This window comes from Coregonus lavaretus (assembly GCF_964263955.1).
Source record: "Coregonus lavaretus genome assembly, chromosome: 15".
Lineage (NCBI taxonomy): Eukaryota > Metazoa > Chordata > Actinopteri > Salmoniformes > Salmonidae > Coregonus > Coregonus lavaretus.
The window spans coordinates 3,071,165-3,096,812 of NC_140002.1; the positions used below are offsets into that span (position 1 = coordinate 3,071,165).

The window sequence follows — 25,648 nt, forward strand, 5'->3', positions numbered from 1 at the left end:
GTAGACCCATAGTGAGAGGTGACAATAAATGAAATGCATAAATTTGTCAGCAAATTACTTTTACTACGTCTACTCTTTATTTTATTTTTTATTTTATTGTGAAAGCGATATCCAGCCCCTTGTTACCTAATATGGTGTCATTGCCTGTACTTCAGGCTTGACTTGTCGAATTACAACACTTTCTGTGCAGGCATTTTGAGTGTATGTAGTTCCTTCCTGCCTCGTTAGACTTGATTTGTCTGAACATGCAGGCAGAGGTTTGAAGCGTTAACAGTTCTTCTTGGTCAAATACAACTCTGTTTATCTATCCTGTACAGCAACTTGTGCATGCCCACCTGGGAATGGGTTTATGAAACACCACATAACATGGAATTGGAGCTCTGTAAAAACAGAATTTTGCTGCTGTTGAATAAAAACAAGTATTTAGCCTTTAAAAAAAAAAAAGGATGTTTAGCCTACATGTTGTTATAGCACTTAAGACTAATCACCTTTTGCTCTCTTCTCCCTAATCCTTGTCCCCCCCGTCCAGTCTTAGTAGGTTGTAGCGTGCTGTGTCGGGGCCATGGCGGTGAAGGACAAGCTGGAAGCGGTGCTGAACGTGGGTCTGCGGGTCCCCAGCATCATGCTGCTGGAGGTACTCTACCGCTGGGACGTCAGCTCCTTCTTCCAGAAGATCCAGAGGAGCAGCCTCAACAACAACCCTCTCTTCCAGTACAAGTACCTGGCTCTCTACCTGCACTATGTAGGTCAGTACCCCACACACACTCCTCACCTCGTTCAGTGCTACTGCAATTGGTCAGTACCCCACACACACACTCCTCACCTCGTTCAGTGCTACTGCAATTGGTCATGCCACTTCTGCTGCCCTTTTAAGTTCTCATTTATAGCACCCTTGTACATTTTTAAACAGCACATTTTGACAAATGCACCCATACACTTACAATACACTTACAATACATTTCTAGTGGTCCATCTTATGATAAATGTATTTTAAATAGGTTTTCCCCCAAGTAAATTGTAAAGTTACATGCTTACTAATTAATTTAATGAATGTCAGATTAGTTGTGAATTTTCTCAGCCATTACAAAAGTTTGCACTTTCCTTTTTTGAGTGGCAAAGAAAATTTGCATGAACTGTTAAAGGGACAGTGCAGTTAATGTGATTTTTCCTTAAAAATAAATAAATATATATTTCCACAGTGAGGTCGAAATAACACTGAAATTGTGGAAATGATGATAATTCCCATTTTGTGTAAGAGCTATTTGAAGAAGAAAATAAATGCTTGGAATTTCAGCATGTAAAGATGGGATGGAGTTTTTTGCCCAGATCACGATGTCACAATCGGATCTTATTATAATAGACCGATGATCGTTCAGGGGTGGGCTCTAAACCATCCTATCAGCCAATCAGGGCTGTAAATATCTTCACATTTGTTCTTCTAACACCCACACGATCAGACAGCATTTCAAGGGCCAAAGGAGGCTCGGGGAAATGAATGATAGAAAATATATTTTGAAATTATTTTCATTCAATAAACAGTGATTTATTAGACATACAGTGGTGATTTAAAAAGACTGCATGGGGGCTTTAACTTTTGCTTTGCACCTCAGGGTAGATTAACTCTCCAGTGACATTGTGAAGAATAAATAAAAATTCATAACGAACACTGTACACCACGATGATATCCAAATTACCAAATGGGGACAAACAGGCTTGCTGTGTTAGCCAGTAGTTCAGCACTTCAGGCAAAATAATGTATCGCTAATGTTCCCTCACCTGGAAAATTACTGCAGTTGTAGCCTATAACTAGGACCCAGTTTTTCATGCTTGGGCCTCATGCATATTCATGTAATTTATGGGATACATTAGTATGATTTAAGTTCAACTTAGCAGTTTTCAACATACTCAGTCTTGAATTGTCTTGCTTTACGTTTTTTAAATGCTTCTAGGTTATTCAAAGCTAAGACGGGGAAAAAAATCAATGACACAAAGGATAAGGACTGACATTGTTTGTACTCAGCGTTTGCTTCATGACTGTAGATGTCTATGATTCATGTTGTGAGCATCTCCTCTCTGCAATTTATATGGGTGAAATGTTGTATTCATAATGGCACATTAATATGGACACACACAGTACTGCTACTGATCCAGTATGGATATGCTCTGCTTGAGTGGGCCTGGCCTTTACTAAAACCTCAGTGGAGGTAGGGCTCCAAATCTCATATCACTTGTCAGGGGCAAGTAAAATGAAAAATGTTGGACAAGCATAATATAGATTTTTAAATCACAATATCAAACAATTTACTCAGATCATAATTGGATCAGTGTCCTCCAGATGCGATGTGTTGCTCACTTTTCTTCCAATTTCTGCAGCGTGCATTGGAGCAGAATTGTATTGCGTTGATGGGCGGTCTTTCAATCGTGTGTAGCCACGTGTGCACGTGTTGATATTCCTTGCTAGTTAGTAAGTTATTTGACCAGTTATAGGTTATTTTTTGTCAGAAAACTGAGTTCGTACCGTCTTGAAAATCCTGGAAAAGTCATGGTGTGTGTGAATCTGCGTACAGTGCCATCATTTACATTTTAGTCATTTAGCAGACGCTCTTATCCAGAGCGACTTACAGTTAGTGAGTGCATACATTTTGATACTGGCCCCCCGTGGGAAATGAACCCACAACCCTGGCGTTGCAAGCGCCATGCTCTACCAACTGAGCTACAGGGGACATCAGAAAGTTTTCATACCCCTTGACTTATTCCATAATTTGTTACAGCGTGAATTCTAAATGGATCTTCTCACCCATATACACACATTACCCCATGACAGTGAAAACAATATTTTTAGACATTTTTGCAAATGTATTGAAAATGAAATACGGCGATCTCATTTACTTAACTATTCACACCCCTGAGTCAATACATGTTAGAATCACCTTTGGCAGCGACTACTGCCGAGTGTCTTTCTGGGCAAGTCTAAGCTTTGCACACCTGGATTGTACAATACTTGCACATTAGTCTTTTTATTTATTTTCTATTCTTCAAGCTCTGACAAGTTGGTTGTTGATCATTGATAGACAGCCATTTTCAAGTCTTGCCATAGATTTTCAAGTAGATTTAAGTCAACTGTAACTAGGCCACTCAGGAACATTCAATGTCGTCTTGGTAAGCAACTCCAGTGTATATTTGGCCTTGTATATTTGGCCTCCAGTGTATATTCAGCCTTGGTCCTGCTGAAAGGTGAATTTGTCTCCCAGTGTCTGTTAGAAAGCAGACTGACCCAGGTTTTCCTCTAGGATTTTGCCTGTGCTTAGCTCTATTCCGTTAATTTTTATCCTAAATAACTCCCCAGTCCTTGCCGATGACAAGCATACTAATAACATGATGCAGCCACCACCATGCTTGAAAATATGAAGAGTGGTACTCCGTGATGTGTTGTGTTGGATTTGCCCCAAACATAACACTTTGTATTCAGGACATAAAGTTCATTTCTTTGCCACATTTTTTTGCAGGTTTACTTCACTTTGTCATTTAGGTTAGTATTGTGGATTAACTACAATGTTGTTGATCCATCCTCAGTTTTCTCCTATCACATCCATTAAACTCTTTAACTGTTTTAAAGTCACCATTGGCCCCATGGTGAAATCTCTGAGCGGTTTCCTTACACTCCGGCAACTGAGTTAGGAAGGACGCCTGTATCTTTGTAGTGACTGAGTGTGTTGATACAGCATCCAAAGTGTAATTAATAACTTCACCATGCTCAAAGGGATATTCAATGTCTGCTGTTTTATTACGAAACTCAGCATAAAAAGAAACGTCCTCTCACTGTCAGCTACGTTTATTTTCAGCAAACTAAACATGTGTAAATATTTGTTTGAACATAACAAGATTCAACAACTGAGACATAAACTGAACAAGTTCCACAGACGTGACTAACAGAAATTGGATAATGTGTCCCTGAACAAAGGGGGGGTCAAAACCAAAAGTATCAGTCAGTATCTGGTGTGGTCACCAGCTGCATTAAGTACTGCAGTGCATCTCCTCCTCATGGACTGCACCAGATTTGCCTGTTCTTGCTGTGAGATGTTACCCCACTCTTCCACCAAGGCACCTGCAAGTTCCCTGACATTTCTGGGGGGAATGGCCCTAGCCCTCACCCTCCGATCCAACAGGTCCCAGTCTTGCTCAATGGGATTGAGATCCGGGCTCTTCGCTGGCCATGGCAGGACACTGACATTCCTGTCTTGCAGGAAATCACGCACAGAACGAGCAGTATGGCTGGTGGCATTGTCATGCTGGAGGTTCATGTCAGGATGAGCCTGCAGGAAGGGCACAGCATTGAGATTGCCTGCAATGACAACAAGCTCAGTCCGATGATGCTGTGACACACCGCCCCAGACCATGACGGACCCTACACCTCCAAATCGATCCCGCTCCAGAGTACAGGCCTCAGTGTAACGCTCATTCGTTCAATGATAAATGCGAATCCGACCATCACCCCTGGTGAAACAAAACCGCGACTCGTCAATGAAGAGCACTTTTTGCCAGTCCTGTCTGGTCCAGCGACGGTGGGTTTGTGCCCATAGGCGACGTTGTTGCCGGTGATGTCTGGTGAGGACCTGCCTTACAACGGGCTTGAATATGCAAAAAAGCCAATAGGCAGAGGGTAGCCTATATTTTTCGTCTGATTCTCTGTTAATATATGATAATTAATTGTGAAGTGGTTCCTTGCATCAGACAACCCAATTTTCAGTTAACCTTTTGGCCCATGCATAGTGTTAGACTTTAAAAAAAGTATTTTTGTTGTTGAGGCAAGTGACTTGAGCTTTCAGACAAACAAAATCAGTCCTTGGCTGATGCTTGTGTTTCAGACCAGAACAGAAGGGCATGAGGTCAATAGGATGATAATTAAACAATGCCGTAATTAAAGCATGACCTTAGGCAGCTGTCTACAGACGCTTGTCATTTTTTATTTTTTTTACTTTGTCAACATGGTGACACGTTGGCGCGGTCACATTTTCCTCTCCATCATTTGCCTTAGCTTTTCCCCACCATCCAAGACACAAGTATTTTAATGGAACTTTCCGTGATGCTTGGCGGGAAATAAGTCATTCTTGTCACCGCACTTCTGGGCTATTCCAGTCGTTTATATTTTACTTTGAAATGTGCACAGAGGACATAACCAATACAATGGATGCATTTGATAGTGTTTTGTGGTTTGGCACGGTTATGTATACTGTGCTAGGCGTGGAGGGTCCCATTATCAGCTGGTCAGACTGCTGGATAATTGTGTAGTAGACAGACCGTGAGCTATGGGGAAAATTTGGCAGCAGGGTTGGGTATGTGACTCGTTTAGGCAGGCTAAAGGCTGTCGCCTCACTGTGCTGGGAGAGCACAATGTGCTCTGTGTGTGGGCCTAGCCCATGCATGGAGTAGGACCGAGGTGAAGAGAAGAAGCCTTTTCCTTCCCAGGGGAGAGGAGTGGAGGAGGCACAGGCCATGATAACCAACTTACAGGCCATTAACACACCATTTACTACAGTCACTAGAAAGGCTAATCATCAATTGGAATGACTTTTTTTCACTAACTTTGTGTGTTCGTGCACACTTTCTATGAGTTTGGTGTCTTTGCTGAAGATGGGTCTGGTATATGAAAAATAAAAAATGTATGCACTCACTAACTGTATGTCGCTCTGGATAAGAGCGTCTGCTAAATGACAAATGTAAATGTATTTGCTGATGAACACACTTGGCAGCAGAGCACAGTTGACTGAACTGAACCTGCATGTGTGTGTGCTGTTGCCTCTCTTGGAAAGAGACTGAGTGAGAGAGCAGGACTTTCTTCTGTGTTTCTAGGTTTCACCTAATATTTTGAATCTGAGGACTTTTGGCACATGCTGTAGCAGCCTGTCTCTAACTCTTTTGCTTATGGTTCTATCACATCGGTCAACTCTTTGTCCTGTCTGCATGACTTTGCATAGCAAATGGCTCTGAATCCATGGCTGTGGATTAACTGCTCTGTTTTATTGCCGTCTCTGCTGTTAAACAGTTAAACACAGGGATTTTCTGCCATTGATATCCTTGTGCGGGCCACCTAAGCATGCATAAAAGGAAAAATAAAATGTTTATTCAAAAATAAAATACAATCAGGATGGAAAAAGGCTTTGTATAAACCCAAATGCCTAAACCAGATAGTGTGTGTGTGTGTATATACAGTGGGGAAAAAAAGTATTTAGTCAGCCACCAATTGTGCAAGTTCTCCCACTTAAAAAGATGAGGCCTGTAATTTTTATCATAAGTACACGTCAACTATGACAGACAAATTGAGGGAAAAAAATAGCAGAAAATCACATTGTAGGATTTTAAATACATTTATTTGCAAATTATGGTGGAAAATAAGTATTTGGTCAATAACAAAAGTTTCTCAATACTTTGTTATATACCCTTTGTTGGCAATGACACAGGTCAAACGTTTTCTGTAAGTCTTCACAAGGTTTTCACACACTGTTGCTGGTATTTTGGCCCATTCCTCCATGCAGATCTTCTCTAGAGCAGGCATGTTTTGGGGCTGTCGCTGGGCAACACGGACTTTCAACTCCCTCCAAAGATTTTCTATGGGATTGAGATCTGGAGACTGGCTAGGCCACTCCAGGACTTTGAAATGCTTCTTACGAAGCCACTCCTTCGTTGCCCAGGCGGTGTGTTTGGGATCATTGTCATGCTGAAAGACCCAGCCACGGTTCATCTTCAATGCCCTTGCTGATGGAAGGAGGTTTTCACTCAAAATCTCACGATACATGGCCCCATTCATTCTTTCCTTTACACGGATCAGTCGTCCTGGTCCCTTTGCAGAAAAAAAGCCCCAAAGCATGATGTTTCCACCCCCATGCTTCACAGTAGGTATGGTGTTCTTTAGATGCAACTCAGCATTCTTTGTCCTCCAAACATGACGAGTTGAGTTTTTACAAAAAAGTTATATTTTGGTTTCATCTGACCATATGACGTTCTCCCAATCCTTTTCTGGATCATCACATGTACTGGCTTAAGCAGGGGGACACGTCTGGCACTGCAGGATTTGAGTCCCTGGCGGCGTAGTGTGTTACTGATGGTAGGCTTTGTTACTTTGGTCCCAGCTCTCTGCAGGTCATTCACTAGGTCCCCCCGTGTGGTTCTGGGATTTTTGCTCACCGTTCTTGTGATCATTTTGACCCCACGGGGTGAGATCTTGCGTGGAGCCCCAGATCGAGGGAGATTATCAGTGGTCTTGTCTGTCTTCCATTTCCTAATAATTGCTCCCACAGTTGATTTATTCAATCCAAGCTGCTTACCTATTGCAGATTCAGTCTTCCCAGCCTGGTGCAGGTCTACAATTTTGTTTCTGGTGTCCTTTGACAGCTCTTTGGTCTTGGCCATAGTGGAGTTTGGAGTGTGACTGTTTGAGGTTGTGGACAGGTGTCTTTTTTTATACTGATAACAAGTTCAAACAGGTGCCATTAATACAGGTAACGAGTGGAGGACAGAGGAGCCTCTTAAAGAAGAAGTTACAGGTCTGTGAGAGCCAGAAATCTTGCTTGTTTGTAGGTGACCAAATACTTATTTTCCACCATAATTTGCAAATAAATTCATTAAAAATCCTACAATGTGATTTTCTGGATTTTTTTCTTCTCAATTTGTCTGTCATAGTTGACGTGTACCTATGATGAAAATTACAGGCTTCTCTCATCTTTTTAAGTGGGAGAACTTGCACAATTAGTGGCTGACTAAATACTTTTTTTCCCCACTGTATAGATATTATGTTTTTATTTATTTTATTTTTTAACTAACAATCACCCAAATAAAAGCTAGACGGTATAGAAAATACCCCAAACAGTGAATTTAGCAGTATAGATTTGATGGTCGAGCAAAAGAACACCACATTAGCCATGACAGAATGTATATAGTTGCAGGAAGTTTTCTCAGCTCCATGACAGAATGTTGAATCGCAGGATAAAAAATAAAAAGCTATATTTTCTCAAAGCTCCATGGATAATTTTTTTTGAATTGCAGGAAGTTGGCGTAAAATGCAAAATATTCTCTACACCGCAAAGATGGGGAGGGGGCCTCTAGAATTGTCTCTAGAACTTTGCTGCACCTACAGGCAGACTGCCCCCCCCCACCCCCCGAAACAAATTATTCTAGCCCGTGTTGTTGGCTTACCTAATGTAATACAGACTAAAGAACAGGATGTGATCTGTTCATAACATACATGGCTGCTCCTGACCAATGGCTGGAAGGCTTTTCTTCTATGTGCACAATTCAGATACTCAGTCCCATCCCCGCTCCTCATGAGGCTAGTTATATCACGAGGACGGCTATATTAGTTTTATTTGAAATAATGTGAAATATCCCCCTCCCCAAGGCACAGGATAGAAAAATGAGCTTTCTTTTATAGTCCCAGTTTATCATTCCTCTATCTACTCTTCACAGGGTTCTCCCCAAAGAACCTTGTGGACTGGTTGTGCCTTCAGAAAGTATTCATACCCCTCGACTTATTCCACATTTTGTGTTACAGCCTGAATTGTAAATGGATTCAATAGATTTTTTTCCACTCACCCATCTACACACAATACCCCATAATGACGAAGTGAAAACGTTTTTAGACATTTTTGCAAATTTTGTATTGAAAAAAATAAAAACAGGAAAATCTGATTTACATAAGTATTCACACCCCTGAGTCAATACTTTGTAGAAGCACCTTTGGCAGCGATTTACAGCTGTACATATTTCTGGTTAAGTCTTTAAAAGCTTTAAACACCTGAATTGTGCAACATTTGCCCATTTTTATTATTTTTCAAAATTCTTCAAGCTCTGTCAAATTGGTTGTTGATCATTGCTAGACAACCATTTGCAGGTGTTGCCGTAGATTTGTCAAAACTGTAACTCAACTCGTGTGGATTTGGCTTTGTTTTAGATTCTTGTCCTGCTGAAAGTTGAATTTATCTCCCAGTGTCTGGTGGAAAGCAGACTGAACTAGAGGGAAACCTGAGATTTTGCTTGTGCTTAGCTCCATTCAGTTTTTTTATTTTTTATCCTAAATAACTCCCCAGTCCTTAACGATTACAGGCATACCCATAACATGATGCAGTCACCACTATACTTGAAAATATACTCCGTAATGTGTTGTATTGGATTTGCCCCAAACATAACACTTTGTATTCAGAACAAAAAGTTAATTGCTTTGCCACATTTTTTACATATTGGTCTGCTTTCCCTGTAATCAGTCTATGGACAAGGTATGACAGCAATCCATGCATTGGTTTTGTTTACCTGGCCACTGGTTCAAATGCTGACTTTGTAGCATTTGGCACAAATGTAATGCAAGTCAATGGTACCTATATTTAGGGCTGGCACAATCATTGTATATAACTGTGTAACCAAGTATGGACCATTAACAAAAGAGAAATCATAATGCTTTTTTATATTTCAGAGGGTCTAATTTTATATTAATCTATGGATTTCACATGACTGGAAATACAGATATGCATCTGTTGGTCAGATAGGTAGGGGTGTGAATAGATGACTAAGTCGCTTTGGATAAAAGCGTCTGCTAAATGGCTTATTATTATTATTATTATTATTATTATTATTATTATTATTATTAATAAAGTCAGTTTCTGGTGTGACCACCATTTGCCTCATTCAATGCGTCACTTCTCTTTCGCATAGAGTTGATCAGGCGGTTGGTTGTTGCCTATGGAATGTTGTCCCACTCCTCTTCAATGGCTGTGTGAAGTTGCTGAATATTGTCGGAAACTGGAACAAGCCTCATAGCAAAGGGTCTGAATACTTATGTAAAGGTATTTCTAAATTTGCTAAAATGTCTAAACCTGTTGCTTTGTCAGTATAGGGTATTGTGTGTAGATTGATGGGGGGGGGGAACAATTTTAATCCATTTTAGAATAAGGCTGTAACTTAACAAAATGTGGAAAAAGTCAAGGGGTTTGAATACGTTCTGAATTCACTGTGTATGTATGTACAGTGGGGAGAACAAGTATTTGATACACTGCCGATTTTGCAGGTTTTCCTACTTACAAAGCATGTAGAGGTCTGTAATTTTTATCATAGGTACACTTCAACTGTGAGAGACGGAATCTAAAACAAAAATCCAGAAAATCACATTGTATGATATTTAAGTAATTAATTTGCATTTTATTGCATGACATAAGTATTTGATCACCTACCAACCAGTAAAAATTCCGGCTCTCACAGACCTGTTAGTTTTTCTTTAAGAAGACCTCCTGTTCTCCACTCACTACCTGTATTAACTGCACCTGTTTGAACTCGTTACCTGTATAAAAGACACCTGTCCACACACTCCATCAAACAGACTCCAACCTCTCCACAATGGCCAAGACCAGAGAGCTGTGTAAGGACATCAGGGATAAAATTGTAGACCTGCACAAGGCTGGGATGGGCTACAGGACAATAGGCAAGCAGCTTGGTGAGAAGGCAACAACTGTTGGCGCAATTATTAGAAAATGGAAGAAGTTCAAGATGACGGTCAATCACCATCGGTCTGGGGCTCCATCATGGGGCATCAATGATCATGAGGAAGGTGAGGGATCAGCCCAGAACTACACGGCAGGACCTGGTCAATGACCTGAAGAGAGCTGGGACCACAGTCTCAAAGAACCATTAGTAACACACTACGCCATCATGGATTATAATCCTGCAGCGCACGCAAGGTCCCCCTGCTCATGCCAGGGCATGTCCAGGCCCGTCTGAAGTTTGCCAATGACCATCTGGATGATCCAGAGGAGGAATGGGAGAAGGCCATGTGGTCTGATGAGACAAAAATAGAGCTTTTTGGTCTAAACTCCACTCGCCATGTTTGGAGGAAGAAGGAGGTTGAGTACAACCCCAAGAACACCATCCCAACCGTGAAGCATGGAGGTGGAAACATCATTCTTTGGGGATGCTTTTTTGTAAAGGGGACAGGACGACTGCACCGTATTGAGGGGAGGATGGATGGGGCCATGTATCGCAAGAGATCTTGGCCAACAACCTCCTTCCCTCAGTAAGAGCATTAAAGATGGGTCGTGGCTTGGTCTTCCAGCATGACAACGACCCGAAACACACAGCCAGGGCAACTAAGGAGTGGCTCCGTAAGAAGCATCTCAAGGTCCTGGAGTGGCCTAGCCAGTCTCCAGACCTGAACCCAATAGAAAATCTTTGGAGGGAGCTGAAAGTCTGTATTGCCCAGAGACAGCCCTGAAACCTGAAGGATCTGGAGAAGGTCTGTATGGAGGAGTGGGCCAAAATCCCTGCTGCAGTGTGTGCAAACCTGGTCAAGACCTACAGGAAACGTATGATCTCTGTAATTGCAAACAAAGGTTTCTCTACCAAATATTAAGTTCTGCTTTTCTGATGTATCAAATACTTATGTCATGCAATAAAATGCAAATTAATTACTTAAAAATCATACAATGTGATTTTCTGGATTTTTGTTTTAGATTCCGTCTCTCACAGTTGAAGTGTACCTATGATAAAAATTACAGACCTCTACATGCTTTGTAAGTAGGAAAACCTGCTAAATCGGCAGTGTATCAAATACTTGTTCTCCCCACTACATGTGGGTAGAGTTAAAGTGACTATGCATAAATAATTAACAGAGTAGCAGCAGTTTAAAAAGATGGGGTGGGGGGCAGTGCATATATTGTGTGTGTATGTATATTTTACCGATATTGCAATATTGTTTTGGCGCTAGTTGGCTGTAACTCCAGTATTTGTCCTTCATAGCTTGTTCTCCTCTTCTGTTTTAAATAGGGAGCTAATTTGTTTCATGTTCATGACTGATCAAAACTTGTTTTCTCAGCAGACATGTACAGTGAGGGGAAAAAAAGTATTTGATCCCCTGCTGATTTTTTACATTTGCCCACAGACTAAGACATGATCAGTCTATAATTTTAATGGTAGGTTTATTTGAACAGTGAAAGACAGAATAACAACAAAAAAATCCAGAAAAACGCATGTCAAAAATGTTATAAATTGATTTGCATTTTAATGAGGGAAATAAGTGTTTGACCCCCTTTCAATCAGAAAGATTTCTGGCTCCCAGGTGTCTTTTATACAGGTAACGAACTGAGATTAGGAGCACACTCTTAAAGGGAGTGATCCTAATCTCAGCTTGTTACCTGTATAAAAGACACCTGTCCACAGAAGCAATCAATCAATCAGATTCCAAACTCTCCACCATGGCCAAGACCAAAGAGCTCTCCAAGGATGTCAGGGACAAGATTGTAGACCTACACAAGGCTGGAATGGGCTACAAGACCATCGCCAAGCAGCTTGGTGAGAAGGTGACAACAGTTGGTGCGATTATTCGCAAAATGGAAGAAACACGAACTGTCAATCTCCCTCGGCCTGGGGCTCCATGCAAGATCTCACCTCGTGGAGTTGCAATGATCATGAGAACGGTGAGGAATCAGCCCAGAACTACACGGGAGGATCTTGTCAATGATCTCAAGGCAGCTGTGACCATAGTCACCAAGAAAACAATTGGTAACACACTACGCCGTGAAGGACTGAAATCCTGCAGCGCCCGCAAGGTCCCACTGAACAAGAATGCACATATACAGGCCCGTCTGAAGTTTGCCAATGAACATCTGAATGATTCAGAGGAGAACTGGGTGAAAGTGTTGTGGTCAGATGAGACCAAAATGGAGCTCTTTGCCATCAACTCAACTCGCTGTGTTTGGAGGAGGAGGAATGCTGCCTATGACCCAAAGAACACCATCCCCACCGTCAAACATGGAGGTGGAAACATTATGCTTTGGGGGTGTTTTTCTGCTAAGGGGACAGGACAACTTCACCGCATCAAAGGGACGATGGACATGGGCCATGTACCGTCAAATCTTGGGTGAGAACCTCCTTCCCTCAGCCAAGGCATTGAAAATGGGTCCTGGATGGGTATTCCAGCATGACAATGACCAAAAACACACGACCAAGGCAACAAAGGAGTGGCTCAAGAAGAAGCACATTAAAGTCCTGGAGTGGCCTAGCCAGTCTCCAGACCTTAATCCCATAGAAAATCTGTGGAGGGAGCTGAAGGTTCGAGTTGCCAAATGTCACCCTCAAAACCTTAATGACTTGGAGAAGATCTGCAAAGAGGAGTGGGGCAAAATCCCTCCTGAGATGTGTGCAAACCTGGTGGCCAACTACAAGAAACGTCTGACCTCTGTGATTGCCAACAAGGGTTTTGCCACCAAATAGTAAGTCATGTTTTGCAGAGGGGTCAAATACTTATTTCCCTCATTAAAATGCAAATCAATTTATAAATTTTTTTACATGCATTTTTCTGGATTTTGTTGTTGTTATTCTGTCTCTCACTGTTCAAATAAACCTACCATTAAAATGATAGACTGCTCATGTCTTTGTCAGTGGGCAAACGTACAAAATCAGCAGGGGATCAAATACTTTTTTCCCCTCACTGTATATGGTGAGCAAAATGTTTGGATCATCGAAACACAATAAAATTGCAGTACCGAATCGCAATGCGTATCGGCACCTAAGTATCGTGATCATATTGTGAGGTCCCTGGTTATTCATAGCCCTACTGTTCTACTACTGCATATCTGAGCCAAGAGCAGGAGCCTCTCCAACCAAAGCCCCCACACAATGTAAACACTGACTCATATTCATCACTGAAGGAAGGCACCACTAACCAAACACAGGCTCTGTAAAGCAAAAGCTTGTGCTCTTTAAGATACGGTGTGGACTGTCTTCCAATGAAGGTGTTATTTGGTTTATAAGGCATTACGTCAACAGTGCTTACACTCTCCTGTTGTCCCTCCACATGTCTCTGTTTTGTGCTCTGTGACGGTTGTGACTGAGCAGCCAGAGCAGAGGCAGGTAAGCCTATTGACAGCAGTGACTTGACTGGTTGGGCTGGCCGGCAGAATATAACTCTATCTCCTCTCCGGATTATATAAGCGGGATCCGCTCACGGCTACAGTCTGAGGGGGAGAAGGGAGGGAGGGAGGGTTAAGCTGCCCCCCTCTAATCTCCAGTCCCTGTAACCCTGGCTTTCACAGTGAGGCTGGCTCATCCTGACTGACCGGGTCAGTCGCACACTGCTGGCTGGGTTCACCTACAAACATTGACTCCAGTCAGGGCCCTTAGCGCTCCGAGAGAGGATAACAATCATTTTGGTTTTCATGGGAGGTAGAATCATATACAGTGAGCTCAAAGTATTGGATCGGTTTTGTTGTTTTGGCTCTGTACTCCAGCACTTGATACAATTACTGAGGTTAAAGTGCAGACTGTCAGCTTTAATTTAAGGGTATTTTCATCCATATTGTGTGAACTGTTTAGAAATTACATCACTTTTTGTACAGTCACTCCATTTTAGGGGACCACAAATATTTTGACCAATTCACTTGTATTAATTTACATTTTAGTCATTTAGCAGACGCTCTTATCCAGAGCGACTTACAGTTAGGGTGCATATCTTTTTCATACTAATTAATGTAGTGAAAAGTTAAGCTTTTGGTCCCATATTCATACCAGGCAATGACTACATAAAGCTTGTGACTACAAACTTGTTGGATGCATTTGCTGTTTCTTTGGTTTCAGATTTTGTGCACAATAGAAAATATTGGTAAATAATGTATTGTGTCATTTTTCTTCTTGTAAATAAGAATAGAATATGTTTCTAAACACTTCTACATTCATGTGGATGCTACCATGATTATGGATAATCCTGAATGAGTGAGAAAGTTAGAAGCACAAATATCATAGTCCCAAGACATGCTAACTTTTCACCATGACAATAACAGGGGAGGGTCGCATTTATGGGGGGTATGATATTAGTGTGTCTTTCTGTCTAGTTTTTGTCTGGCCAGAATGACTCCCTCCACTGACCATTCTTCAAGCCTCGATGGCTAACTAACTAGCCTCCTATCTTCCCCTGTGTTTGTCATGCTCTCTTTTCTCTAATGAATGTTTGATCAGGTTTAGTTGCACGTTTTGACTCACACACTTACTCAAGCTCTCTCACGCACCGGATGATGGAGAGGGCTGTGGTGGCGTGTTAGCTGTTTGCTAATAGAATCCCCAGGGTGAATTGGCAGATGTATTGCTGGGTCCTGGTCGGCCAGTGAGTCCCTGGTGTATTAGTGCCTGGTGATTTGTCTATGACTGTTCCCGCTGACTCCACTACACCAGGCAGGCTGCGCTCAACCAAGATGGAGGAGGGAGGGCAGGATAATTGGTTTCACTGTCCTCACTACTCCTCTGTCTGTATTTCTGAGAGGATTGGAATAACAGTTGCAGGATTCTATGTGAAGTGAAGGCCATTCAGACCGTAGTGGATGCCTGTGTTAAATCTATCCCTTTAATGTGTTAGACAGCAGTTGACTATCTTTTTGTCCCTTTTTAAAAAATCTGGTATGTATGGGAGGTGGGGAAAAAAAGTATTTAGTCAGCCACCAATTGTGGAAGTTCTCCCACTTAAAAAGATGAGAGAAGCCTGTAATTTTCATCATAGGTACACGTCAACTATGACAGACAAAATGAGATGAAAAAAAATCCAGAATATCACATTGTAGGATTTTTTATGAATGTATTTGCAAATTATGGTGGAAAATAAGTATTTGGTCAATAACAAAAGTTTCTCAATACTTTGTTATATACCCTGTGTTGGCAATGACACAGGTCAAACGTTTTCTGTAAGTCTTCACAAGGTTTTCACACACTGTTGCTGGTATTTTGGCCCATTCCTCCATGCAGATCTTCTCTAGAGCAGTGATGTTTTGGGGCTGTCGCTGGGCAACACGGACTTTCAACTCCCTCCAAAGATTTTCTATGGGGTTGAGATCTGGAGACTGGCTAGGCCACTCCAGGACCTTGAAATGCTTCTTACGAAGCTACTCCTTCGTTGCCCGGGCGGTGTGTTTGGGATCATTGTCATGCTGAAAAACCCAGCCACGTTTCATCTTCAATGCCCTTGCTGATGGAAGGAGGTTTTCACTCAAAATCTCACGATACATGGCCCCATTCATTCTTTCTTTTACACGGATCAGTCGTCCTGGTCCCTTTGCAGAAAAACAGCCCCAAAGCATGATGTTTCCACCCCCATGCTTCACAGTAGGTATGGTGTTCTTTGGATGCAACTCAGCATTCTTTGTCCTCCAAACACGACGAGTTGAGTTTTTACCATCTGACCATATGATATTCTCCCAATCCTCTTCTGGATCATCCAAATGCACTCTAGCAAACTTCAGACGGGCCTGGACATGTACTGGCTTAAGCAGGGGGACACGTCTGGCACTGCAGGATTTGAGTCCCTGGCGGCGTAGTGTGTTACTGATGGTAGGCGTTGTTACTTTGGTCCCAGCTCTCTGCAGGTTATTCACTAGGTGGGGACCTAGTGAATTCTGGGATTTTTGCTCACCGTTCTTGTGATCATTTTGACCCCACGGGGTGAGATCTTGCGTGGAGCCCCAGATTGAGGGAGATTATCAGTGGTCTTGTATGTCTTCCATTTCCTAATAATTGCTCCCACAGTTGATTTCTTCAAACCAAGCTGCTTACCTATTGCAGATTCAGTCTTCCCAGCCTGGTGCAGGTCTACAATTTTGTTTCTGGTGTCCTTTGACAGCTCTTTGGTCTTGGCCATAGTGGAGTTTGGAGTGTGACTGTTTGAGGTTGTGGACAGGTGTCTTTTATACTGATAACAAGTTCAAACAGGTGCCATTAATACAGGTAACGAGTGGAGGACAGAGGAGCCTCTTAAAGAAGAAGTTACAGGTCTGTCAGAGCCAGAAATCTTGCTTGTTTGTAGGTGACCAAATACTTATTTTCCACCATAATTTGCAGATAAATTCATAAAAAATCCTACAATGTGATTTTCTAGATTCCTTTTCCTCAATTTGTCTGTCATAGTTGATGTGTACCTATGATGATAAATTACAGGCCTCTCATCTTTTTAAGTGGGAGAACTTGCACAATTGGTGGCTGACTAAATACTTTTTTTCCCCACTGTGTATGTATGTATGTATGTATGGGAGGTGAAAGTATCTCAATAACAGACGGACCAAACTTTTATGAACAAGTAAACGCCATAAAGTACCAGAGGATGAATTTGGACACACCTACACTGGTGTTGGCTGGGCTTGGTGCTCTGAAACGGGCAAGGGACTTTCTCTCCAAGGACAACCTCCACACCATTTACCAAACAATGAAAACTCACGTGGACTACTGTGCCACAGTATGGCTCCCACCCGACATCAGTGCAATAAGACATGTCTTAACCAGCTCCAGCTTCCCACCCGACATCAGTGCAATAAGACATGTCTTAACCAGCTCCAGCTTCCCACCCTACATCAGTGCAATAAGACATGTCTTAACCAGCTCCAGCTTCCCACCCTACATCAGTGCAATAAAACAGGTTTTAACCAGCTCCAGTGAATCATCAACAAGGCTGCTCGTATCATGAATGGTCATTCACGAAGGGAACACAAAAAGACATTTGAAACACTGGTGGACAGGATCCGATTCAACACCCTGGTGACTGTTTTCAAGGCAACACAACAGAAAATGCCTAATTTATGTCAGACCTGTTCAGCAGTCTCCACCAATCCTCTGAGGACTAGAGCAGCTGCCAAAGCCTATGAACAATGGGACCCCCACCTACTGGCTCATCCACCAACTAAACACATGGCCTTCCAAAGCAGTCTGTGGTTCTTTTGGATCACTGCTGTGGAACAAGCTGGACTGACCCACACGACCGCTAGCTAGCATTTCCGCATTCAAAAGAGCTGTACAAATCAGATAAAAGACTGATGTAATGTGAGTGTGCTCTTGTATGTATGTATGTATGTATGTATGTATGTATGTATGTATGTATGTATTTATTTATTTATGTATGCTACTGTGTGCTGTACTTGCAGCTGTCTTGTTTGTATGCTACAGTGTATGTACAGTACATTCGGAAAGTATTCAGACCCCTTGACTTTTTCCACATTTTGTTACGTTACAGCCTTTTTCTAAAATTGATTGGGGGGGAAAGAACAATTTAATCTACACACAATACTCCATAATGACAAAGCAACAACAGATTTTGTAGAAATTCTAGCTAATTTATTAAAAATAAATGGAAATATGACATTTGCATAAGAATTCAGACCCTTTACTCAGTACTTCGAAGCACGTTTGACAGCGATTACAGCCTCAAGCCTTCTTGGGTATGATGCTGTAAGCTTGGCACACCTGTATTTGGGGAGTTTCTCCCATTCTTCTCTGCAGATCCTCTCAAGCTCTGTCAGGTTGGATGGGGAGCGTTGCTGCACAACTATTTTCAGGTCTCTCCAGAGATGTCCGATCGGGTTCAAGTCCGGGCTCTGGCTGGACCACTCAAGGACATTCAGAGACTTGTCCTGAAGCCACTCCTGCATTGTCTTGGCTGTGTGCTTAGGGTCATTGTCCTGTTGGAAGGTGAACCTTCGCCCCAGTCTGAGGTCCTGAGCGCTCTGGAGCAGGTTTTCATCAAGGATATCTCTGTACTTTGCTCCGTTCATCTTTGCCTCGATCCTGACTAGTCTCCCAGTCCCTGCCACTGAAAAACATCCCCACAGCATAATGCTGCCACATCATGCTTAACCGTATGGATGGTGCCAGGTTTCCTCCAGACGTGATGCTTGGCATTCAGTCCAAAGAGTTCAATCTTGGTTTCATCAGACAAGAGAATCTTGTTTCTCATGGTCTGAGAGTCTTTAGGTGCCTTTTGGCAAACTCCAAGCGGGCTGTCATGTGCCTTTTTTACTGGAGTAACTTCCGTCTGGCCACTCTACCATAAAGGCCTGATTGGTGGAGTGCTGCAGAGATTGTTGTCCTTCTCCCCGACCAAGGCCCTTCTCACCCGATTGCTCCATTTGGCCGTGCGGCCAGCTCTAGGAAGAGTCTTGGTGGTTCCAAACATCTTACATCTAAGAATGATGGAGGCCACTGTTCTTGGGGACCTTCAATGCTGCAGAAATGTTTTGGTACCCTTCCCCAGATCTGTGCCTCGACACAATCCTGTCTTGGAGCTCTACGAATAATTCCTTCGACCTCATGGCTTGGTTTTTGCTCTGACATGCACTGTCAACTGTGGGACCTTATGTAGACAGGTGTGTGTGTGTGTGCCTTTTCCAAATCATGTTCAATCAATTGAGTTGACCACAGGTGGACTCCAATCAAGTTGTAGAAACGTCTCAAGGATGATCAATGGAAATAGGATTCACCTGAGCTCAATTTCGAGTCTCAAAGCAAAGGGTCTGAATACTTATGGAAATAACGTACTTCTGTTTTTATTTTTTAAATGTGCAAAAATGTCTAAACCTGTGTTCGCTTTCTCATTATGGGGTGTTGTGTGTAGATTGCTGAGGAAAAAAATTAATTGAATCCATTTTAAGGCTATAATGTAACAAGGGGTCTGAATACTTTCTGAAGACAGCTTTTGTGTGTTTTTATTGACTATTGAACCCAGGACTCCCTGGAAAACAGTGTTACAGGGCTATCCTGCCTAAATGAATAAATAAATGAAATGAATGTGTGTTTCACGTCTTCATGGTGGTGTGCTGTGCTGTACAGGCACCTCTCCGTCCTCCCTCCATGATTCACTGTGTCCTGACTGCGTCTCCCTTTTCTCTGTGTATCAGGTTACATCCTCAGCCTGGTGCTCCTGACTCTGCCTCGTCAGCACCTGGTGAAGCTCTACCTGTACGTGCTCACTGCCCTACTGCTCTTCGCTGGACACCAGGTCTCCAGGTGAGACGTTCAGTTGTTAGCGAGGAGTGAGCTGTATTCGGAAGGTCATTTTAAAAGCCATTGCGTGCTGTGTTTGTTAACCATTTTCAAATTGCTCCATAAAACAGTTAGGGGTAATAGTATTGAGTGAATCAAGCTTCTACTGGCCCTGTGTGTGTGTGTGTAACTGTTGAATTCTCTGAGGGATGTTTTTGTATCTAACCAGTGAGGACAGAGGACCGCCGGTGTGACTGCAGGAGGTGAACTGAGCTCTGGGTTGTCTTGTTTTTAGGGATTATGTCCGCAGTGAGCTGGACTCTGGGTACGAGGGACCACTCTACCTGGAGCCGCTGTCCATGAACCGCTTCTCCACCGCCCTCCTAGGTAACTAACTAAACACATTGCCGCCTTCACCATAGGTAACTACACTGAACAAAAATATAAACGCAACATGAAAAGTGCTGGTCCCATGTTGCTTGAGCTGAAATAAAACATCCCAGAAATGTTCCATAAGCACAAAAAGCTTATTTCTCTCAAATGTTGTGCACATAGTTGTTTTCATCCCTGTTAGTGAGAATTCCTCCTTTGCCAAAATAATATGGCATATCAAGAAGCTAATAAAACAGCATGATCATTACACAGGTGCACCTTGTGCTGGGGACAATAAATGGCAACTGTAAAATGTGCAGTTTTGTCACACAACACAATGCCACAGTTTTGAGGGAGCCTGCAATAGGCATGCTTACTACAGGAATGTCCACCAGCGCTGTTGCCAGATAATTTCATGTTCATTTCTCTACTGTTAGCCGCCTCCAACGTCGTTTTAGAGAATTTGGCCTCAACCGTAGCCCAGGACCTCTACATCCGACTTCTTCACCTGCGGAATTGTCTGACACCAGCCACCCGGACAGCTGATGAAACTGTGGGTTTGCACAACCGAATAATTTCTGCACAAACTGTCAGAAACCGTCTCAGGGAAGCTCATCTGGGTGCTCATTGTCCTCACCAGGGTCTTGACCTGGCTGCAGTTCGGCGTCGTAATCGACTTCACTGGGCAAATGCTCACCTTCGATGGCCACTGGCACGCTGGAGAAGTGTGCTCTACACAGATGAATCCCGGCGTCGTGTGGGTGAGCGGTTTGCTGATGTCAACGTTGTGAACAGAGTGCCCCATGGTGGGGTTATGGTATGGAAAAGGCATAAGCTATGGACAACAAACACAATTGCATTTTATCGATGGCAATTTGAATGCACAGAGACTGACGAGATCCTGAGGCCCATTGTCGTGCCATTCATCCGCCACCATCACCTCATGTTTCAGCATGATAATGCACAGACCCATGTCGCAAGGATCTGTACACAATTCCTGGAAGCTGAAAATGTCCCAGTTCTTCCATGGCCTGCATACTCACCAGACATGTCACCCATTGACCATGTTTGGGATGCTCTGGATCGACGTGTGCGACAGCGTGTTCCAGTTCCCGCCAATATCCAGCAACTTCGCACAGCCATTGAAGAGGAGTGGGACAACATTCCACAGGCCACAATCAACAGCCTGATCAACTCTATGCAAAGGAGATGTCGTGCTGCATGAGGCAAATGGTGGTCATACCAGATACTGGCTGGTTTTCTGATCCACACCCCCACAAGGTATTGTATCTGTTACCAACAGATGCATATCTGTAATCCCAGTCATGTGAAATCCATAGATGAGGGCCTAATTAATTTATTTCAATGGACTGATTTCCATATGAACTGTAACTCAGTAAAGTCTTTTGAAATTGATGCATGTTGCGTTTTATTTTTGTTCAGAGTAACTAAACACAGTCCCACCCTAATTACATTTGAGTCATTTTAGCAGATGCTCATATCCAGAGAAACTTACAGTAGTAAATTTTTCATACTGGTCCCCTGTGTGAATTGAACCCGCAACCCTGGCGATGCAAGCGCCACGCTCTACCAACTGAGCCATAGGTAACCAACTAAACACAGACCCACCTTCACCACCACTACCACCCTCATAGGTAACCAACTAAACACAGTCCCACCTTCACCACCACCACCCTCATAGGTAACCAACTAAACACAGTCCCACCTTCAGCAATACAAGGTTATAACATTTATGGAAATGCCAATGGTGGTGTTGCTGTTTATATTCAGAACCACATTCCTGTGAAGATTAGACAAGATCTCATGTTAAATACTGTTGAAGTAATATGGCTACAGGTTAATCCTGCCTCCCCTAATGCCAATTCTGGTTGGAAGCTGCAATAGACGACCAAGTGCTAACAGTCAGTTTCTGGATAACATGTGTGAAATGCTTGATAATGTATGTGATATCAATAGAGGTATACTTTCTTGGTGATTTAAATATTTACTGGCTTTCATTAGGCTGCTCACTCAAGAGAAGGCTTCAAACTGTAACCAGTGCCTGCAACCTGGTTCAGGTTATCAGTCAACCTACCAGGGTGGTTACAAACAATACAGGAATTAAATCATCAACATGTATGAATCATATCTTTACTAATGCTGCAGAGATTTGTTTGAAAGCAGTATCCAAATCCATCGGATGTACTGAACACAATATGGTTGCCACATCTAGGAAAACCAAAGTTCCAAAGGCTGGGCCTAATATTGTGTATGATGTCATACAATAAGTTCTGTAGTGATTCCTATGTTATTGATGTGAAGAATATTTGTAGTTCTGTGGTGAGTAATGACGAGTAACCAGACGCTGCACTTGACACATTTATGAAATTGCTTATCCCAGTTACTAATAAGCATGCACCCATCAAGAAAATGACTGTAAAAACTGTTAAATCCCCGTGGATTGATGAGGAATTGAAAAATTGTATGGTTGAGAGGGATGAGGCAAAAGGAAAGCCAAATAAGTCTGGCTGCACAACCGATTGGCAAACATACTGCAAATTGAGAAATCATGTGCCTAAACTGAATAAAAAGAAGAAACAACAACACTATGAAACAAAATTAAATGACATAAAGAATGATAGTAAAAAGCTTTGGAGCACCTTAAATGAAATTTGGGGGAAAAGGGCAAACTCGGCTCCATCAATCAGATGGCTCATTCATCACAAAACCAACTGATAATAGCAACTACTTTTAATAATTTTTTCATTGGCAAGATTGGCAAACTTAGGCATGACATGCCAGCAACAATTGCTGACACTACACATCCAAGTATATCTGACCTAATTATTATTAGCATTGTAATTTTGAATTCTGTAAAGTGAGTGTGGAAGAGGTGAACAAATTGTTGTCTATTACCAATGACAAGCCACCAGGGTCTGACAACTTGGATGAAAAATTGCTGAGGATAATAGCGGACGATATTGCCACTCCTATTTGCCATATTTTCAATTTAAGCCTACTAGAAAGTGTGTGCCCCAGGCTTGGAGGGAAGCTAAAGTCATTCTGCTACTTAAGAATAGCCCCCTTTACTGGCTCAAACAGCCAACCAATCAGCCTGTTACCAACCCTTAGTAAACTATTGGAAAAAATTGTTTGACCAGATACAATGCTATTTTACTGTAAACAAATTGACAACAAACTTTCAGCATGCTTATAGAGAAGGACATTCAACAAGCACAGCACTTACACAAATGACTGATTGGCTGAGAGAAATTGATGATAAAAAGATTGTGGGAGCGGTTTTGTTTGACTTCAGTGCAGCTTTTGACATTATTGATCATAGTCTGCTGCTGGAAAAACTTGTGTCATGGCTTTACACCCCCTGCTATAATATGGATAAAGAGTTACTTGTCTAACAGAACACAGAGGGTGTCCTTTAATAGAAGCCTCTCAAACATAATCCAGGTAGAATCAGGAATTCCCCAGGGCAGCTGTCCATGCCCCTTGCTTTTTTCCATCTTTACTAATGACATGCCACTGGCCTTGAGTAAAGCCAGTGTGTCTATGTATGCGGATGACTCAACATTATACACGTCAGCTACTACAGCAACTGAAATAACTGCAACACTTAAAGAGTTGCAGTTACTTTTGGAATGGGTGGCAAGGAATAAATTAGTCCTGAATATTTCCAAAACTAAAAGCATTGTATTTGGGTCAAATCATTCACTAAACCCTCAACCTCAACTACACCTCGTAATGAATAATGTGGAAATTGAGCAAGTTGAGGTGACTAAACTGCTTGGAGTAACCCTGGATTGTAGACTGTCATGGTCAAAGCATATTGATACAATAGTAGCTAAGATGGGGAGAAGTATGTCCATAATTAAGCACCGCTCTGCCTTTTTAACAACACTATCAACAAGGCAGGTCCTACAGGCCCTAGTTTTGTCGCACCTAGACTACTATTCAGTAGTGTGGTCAGGTGCCACAAAGAGGGACTTGGGAAAATTGCAGTTGGTTCAGAACAGGGCAGCACGGTTAGCCCTTAAAAGTACATAGAGAGCTAACATTGATGACATGCATGTCAGTCTCTCCTGGCTCAGAGTGGAAGAGATTAACTTCATCAGTGCTTGTTTTTGTGAGGTGTCGACACCCATGTATACCCCACAAGACATGCCACCAGAGGTCTCTTCACAGTCCCCAAGTCCAGAACGGACTATGGGAGGCGCACAGTACAACATGAAACTATTCCACCTCAGGTAACTGATCCAAGCAGTAGAATCAGAATTAAAAAACAGTAAAAAATACACCTTGTGGAACAGCGAGGACTGTGAAGAGACATGCACACATACATATAGACACTCACTCTACACACACGTACACATGGATGTTGTATTGTAAATATGTGATAGTGGAGGAGTGGCCTGAGGGAACACACTAAATGTATTGTAAATATAATGTCATGTAATATTTTAAATTGTATATAACTGCCTTAATGTTGCAGGACCCCAGGAAGAGTAGCTGCTGCCTTGGCAACAGCTAATGTGGATCCTTAATAAATACAAATACTAAATACAGTCCTACCTTCACCACCACCCTCATAAGTAGCCAACTAAACACAGACCCACCTTCACCACCACCACTACCACCCTCATAGGTAACTCATCACAACCCTCATAGGTAACCAACTAAACACAGTCCAAACTTCACCACCACCCTCATAAGTAGCCAACTAAACACAGACCCACCTTCACCACCACTACCACCCTCATAGGTAACCAACTAAACACAGTCCCACCTTCACCACTACCACCCTCATAGGTAACCAACTAAACACAGTCCCACCTTCACCACCACCACCACCCTCATAGGTAACCAACTAAACACAGTCCAAACTTCACCACTACCACCCTCATAGGTAGCCAACTAAACACAGTCCCACCTTCACCACCACTACCACCCTCATAGGTAGCCAACTAAACACAGTCCCATCTTCACCACTACCACCCTCATAGGTAGCCAACTAAACACAGTCCCACCTTCACCACCCTCATAGGTAACCAACTAAACACAGTCCCACCTTCACCACCACTACCACCCTCATAGGTAACCAACTAAACACAGTCCCATCTTCACCACTACCACCCTCATAGGTAGCCAACTAAACACAGTCCCACCTTCACCACCACTACCACCCTCATAGGTAACCAACTAAACACAGTCCCATCTTCACCACTACCACCCTCATAGGTAGCCAACTAAACACAGTCCCACCTTCACCACCACTACCACCCTCATAGGTAGCCAACTAAACACAGTCCCATCTTCACCACTACCACCCTCATAGGTAGCCAACTAAACACAGTCCCACCTTCACCACCACCCTCATAGGTAGCCAACTAAACACAGTCCCACCTTCACCACCACCACCACCCTCATAGGTAACCAACTAAACACAGACCCATCTTCACCACCACTACCACCCTCATAGGTAGCCAACTAAACACAGTCCCACCTT

The 25,648-nt window shown here is 42.7% G+C and overlaps 1 protein-coding gene across 2 annotated transcripts in view; it reads left to right on the top strand.

The window, feature by feature from the left end:
• LOC311142352 (RING finger protein 145-like) overlaps window positions 1–25,648 on the top strand; it is a 40,899-nt gene that overhangs the window by 1,280 nt on the left and 13,971 nt on the right. For both annotated transcript variants that reach the window (XM_084177987.1, XM_084177986.1), the window contains exons 2-4: window positions 530–746; window positions 19,674–19,782; window positions 20,054–20,145. In XM_084177987.1, coding sequence (XP_084034113.1) covers window positions 563–746; window positions 19,674–19,782; window positions 20,054–20,145 — 385 coding nt within the window. In that variant the 5' untranslated portion in view covers window positions 530–562. The remainder of the gene's footprint in view (window positions 1–529; window positions 747–19,673; window positions 19,783–20,053; window positions 20,146–25,648) is intronic.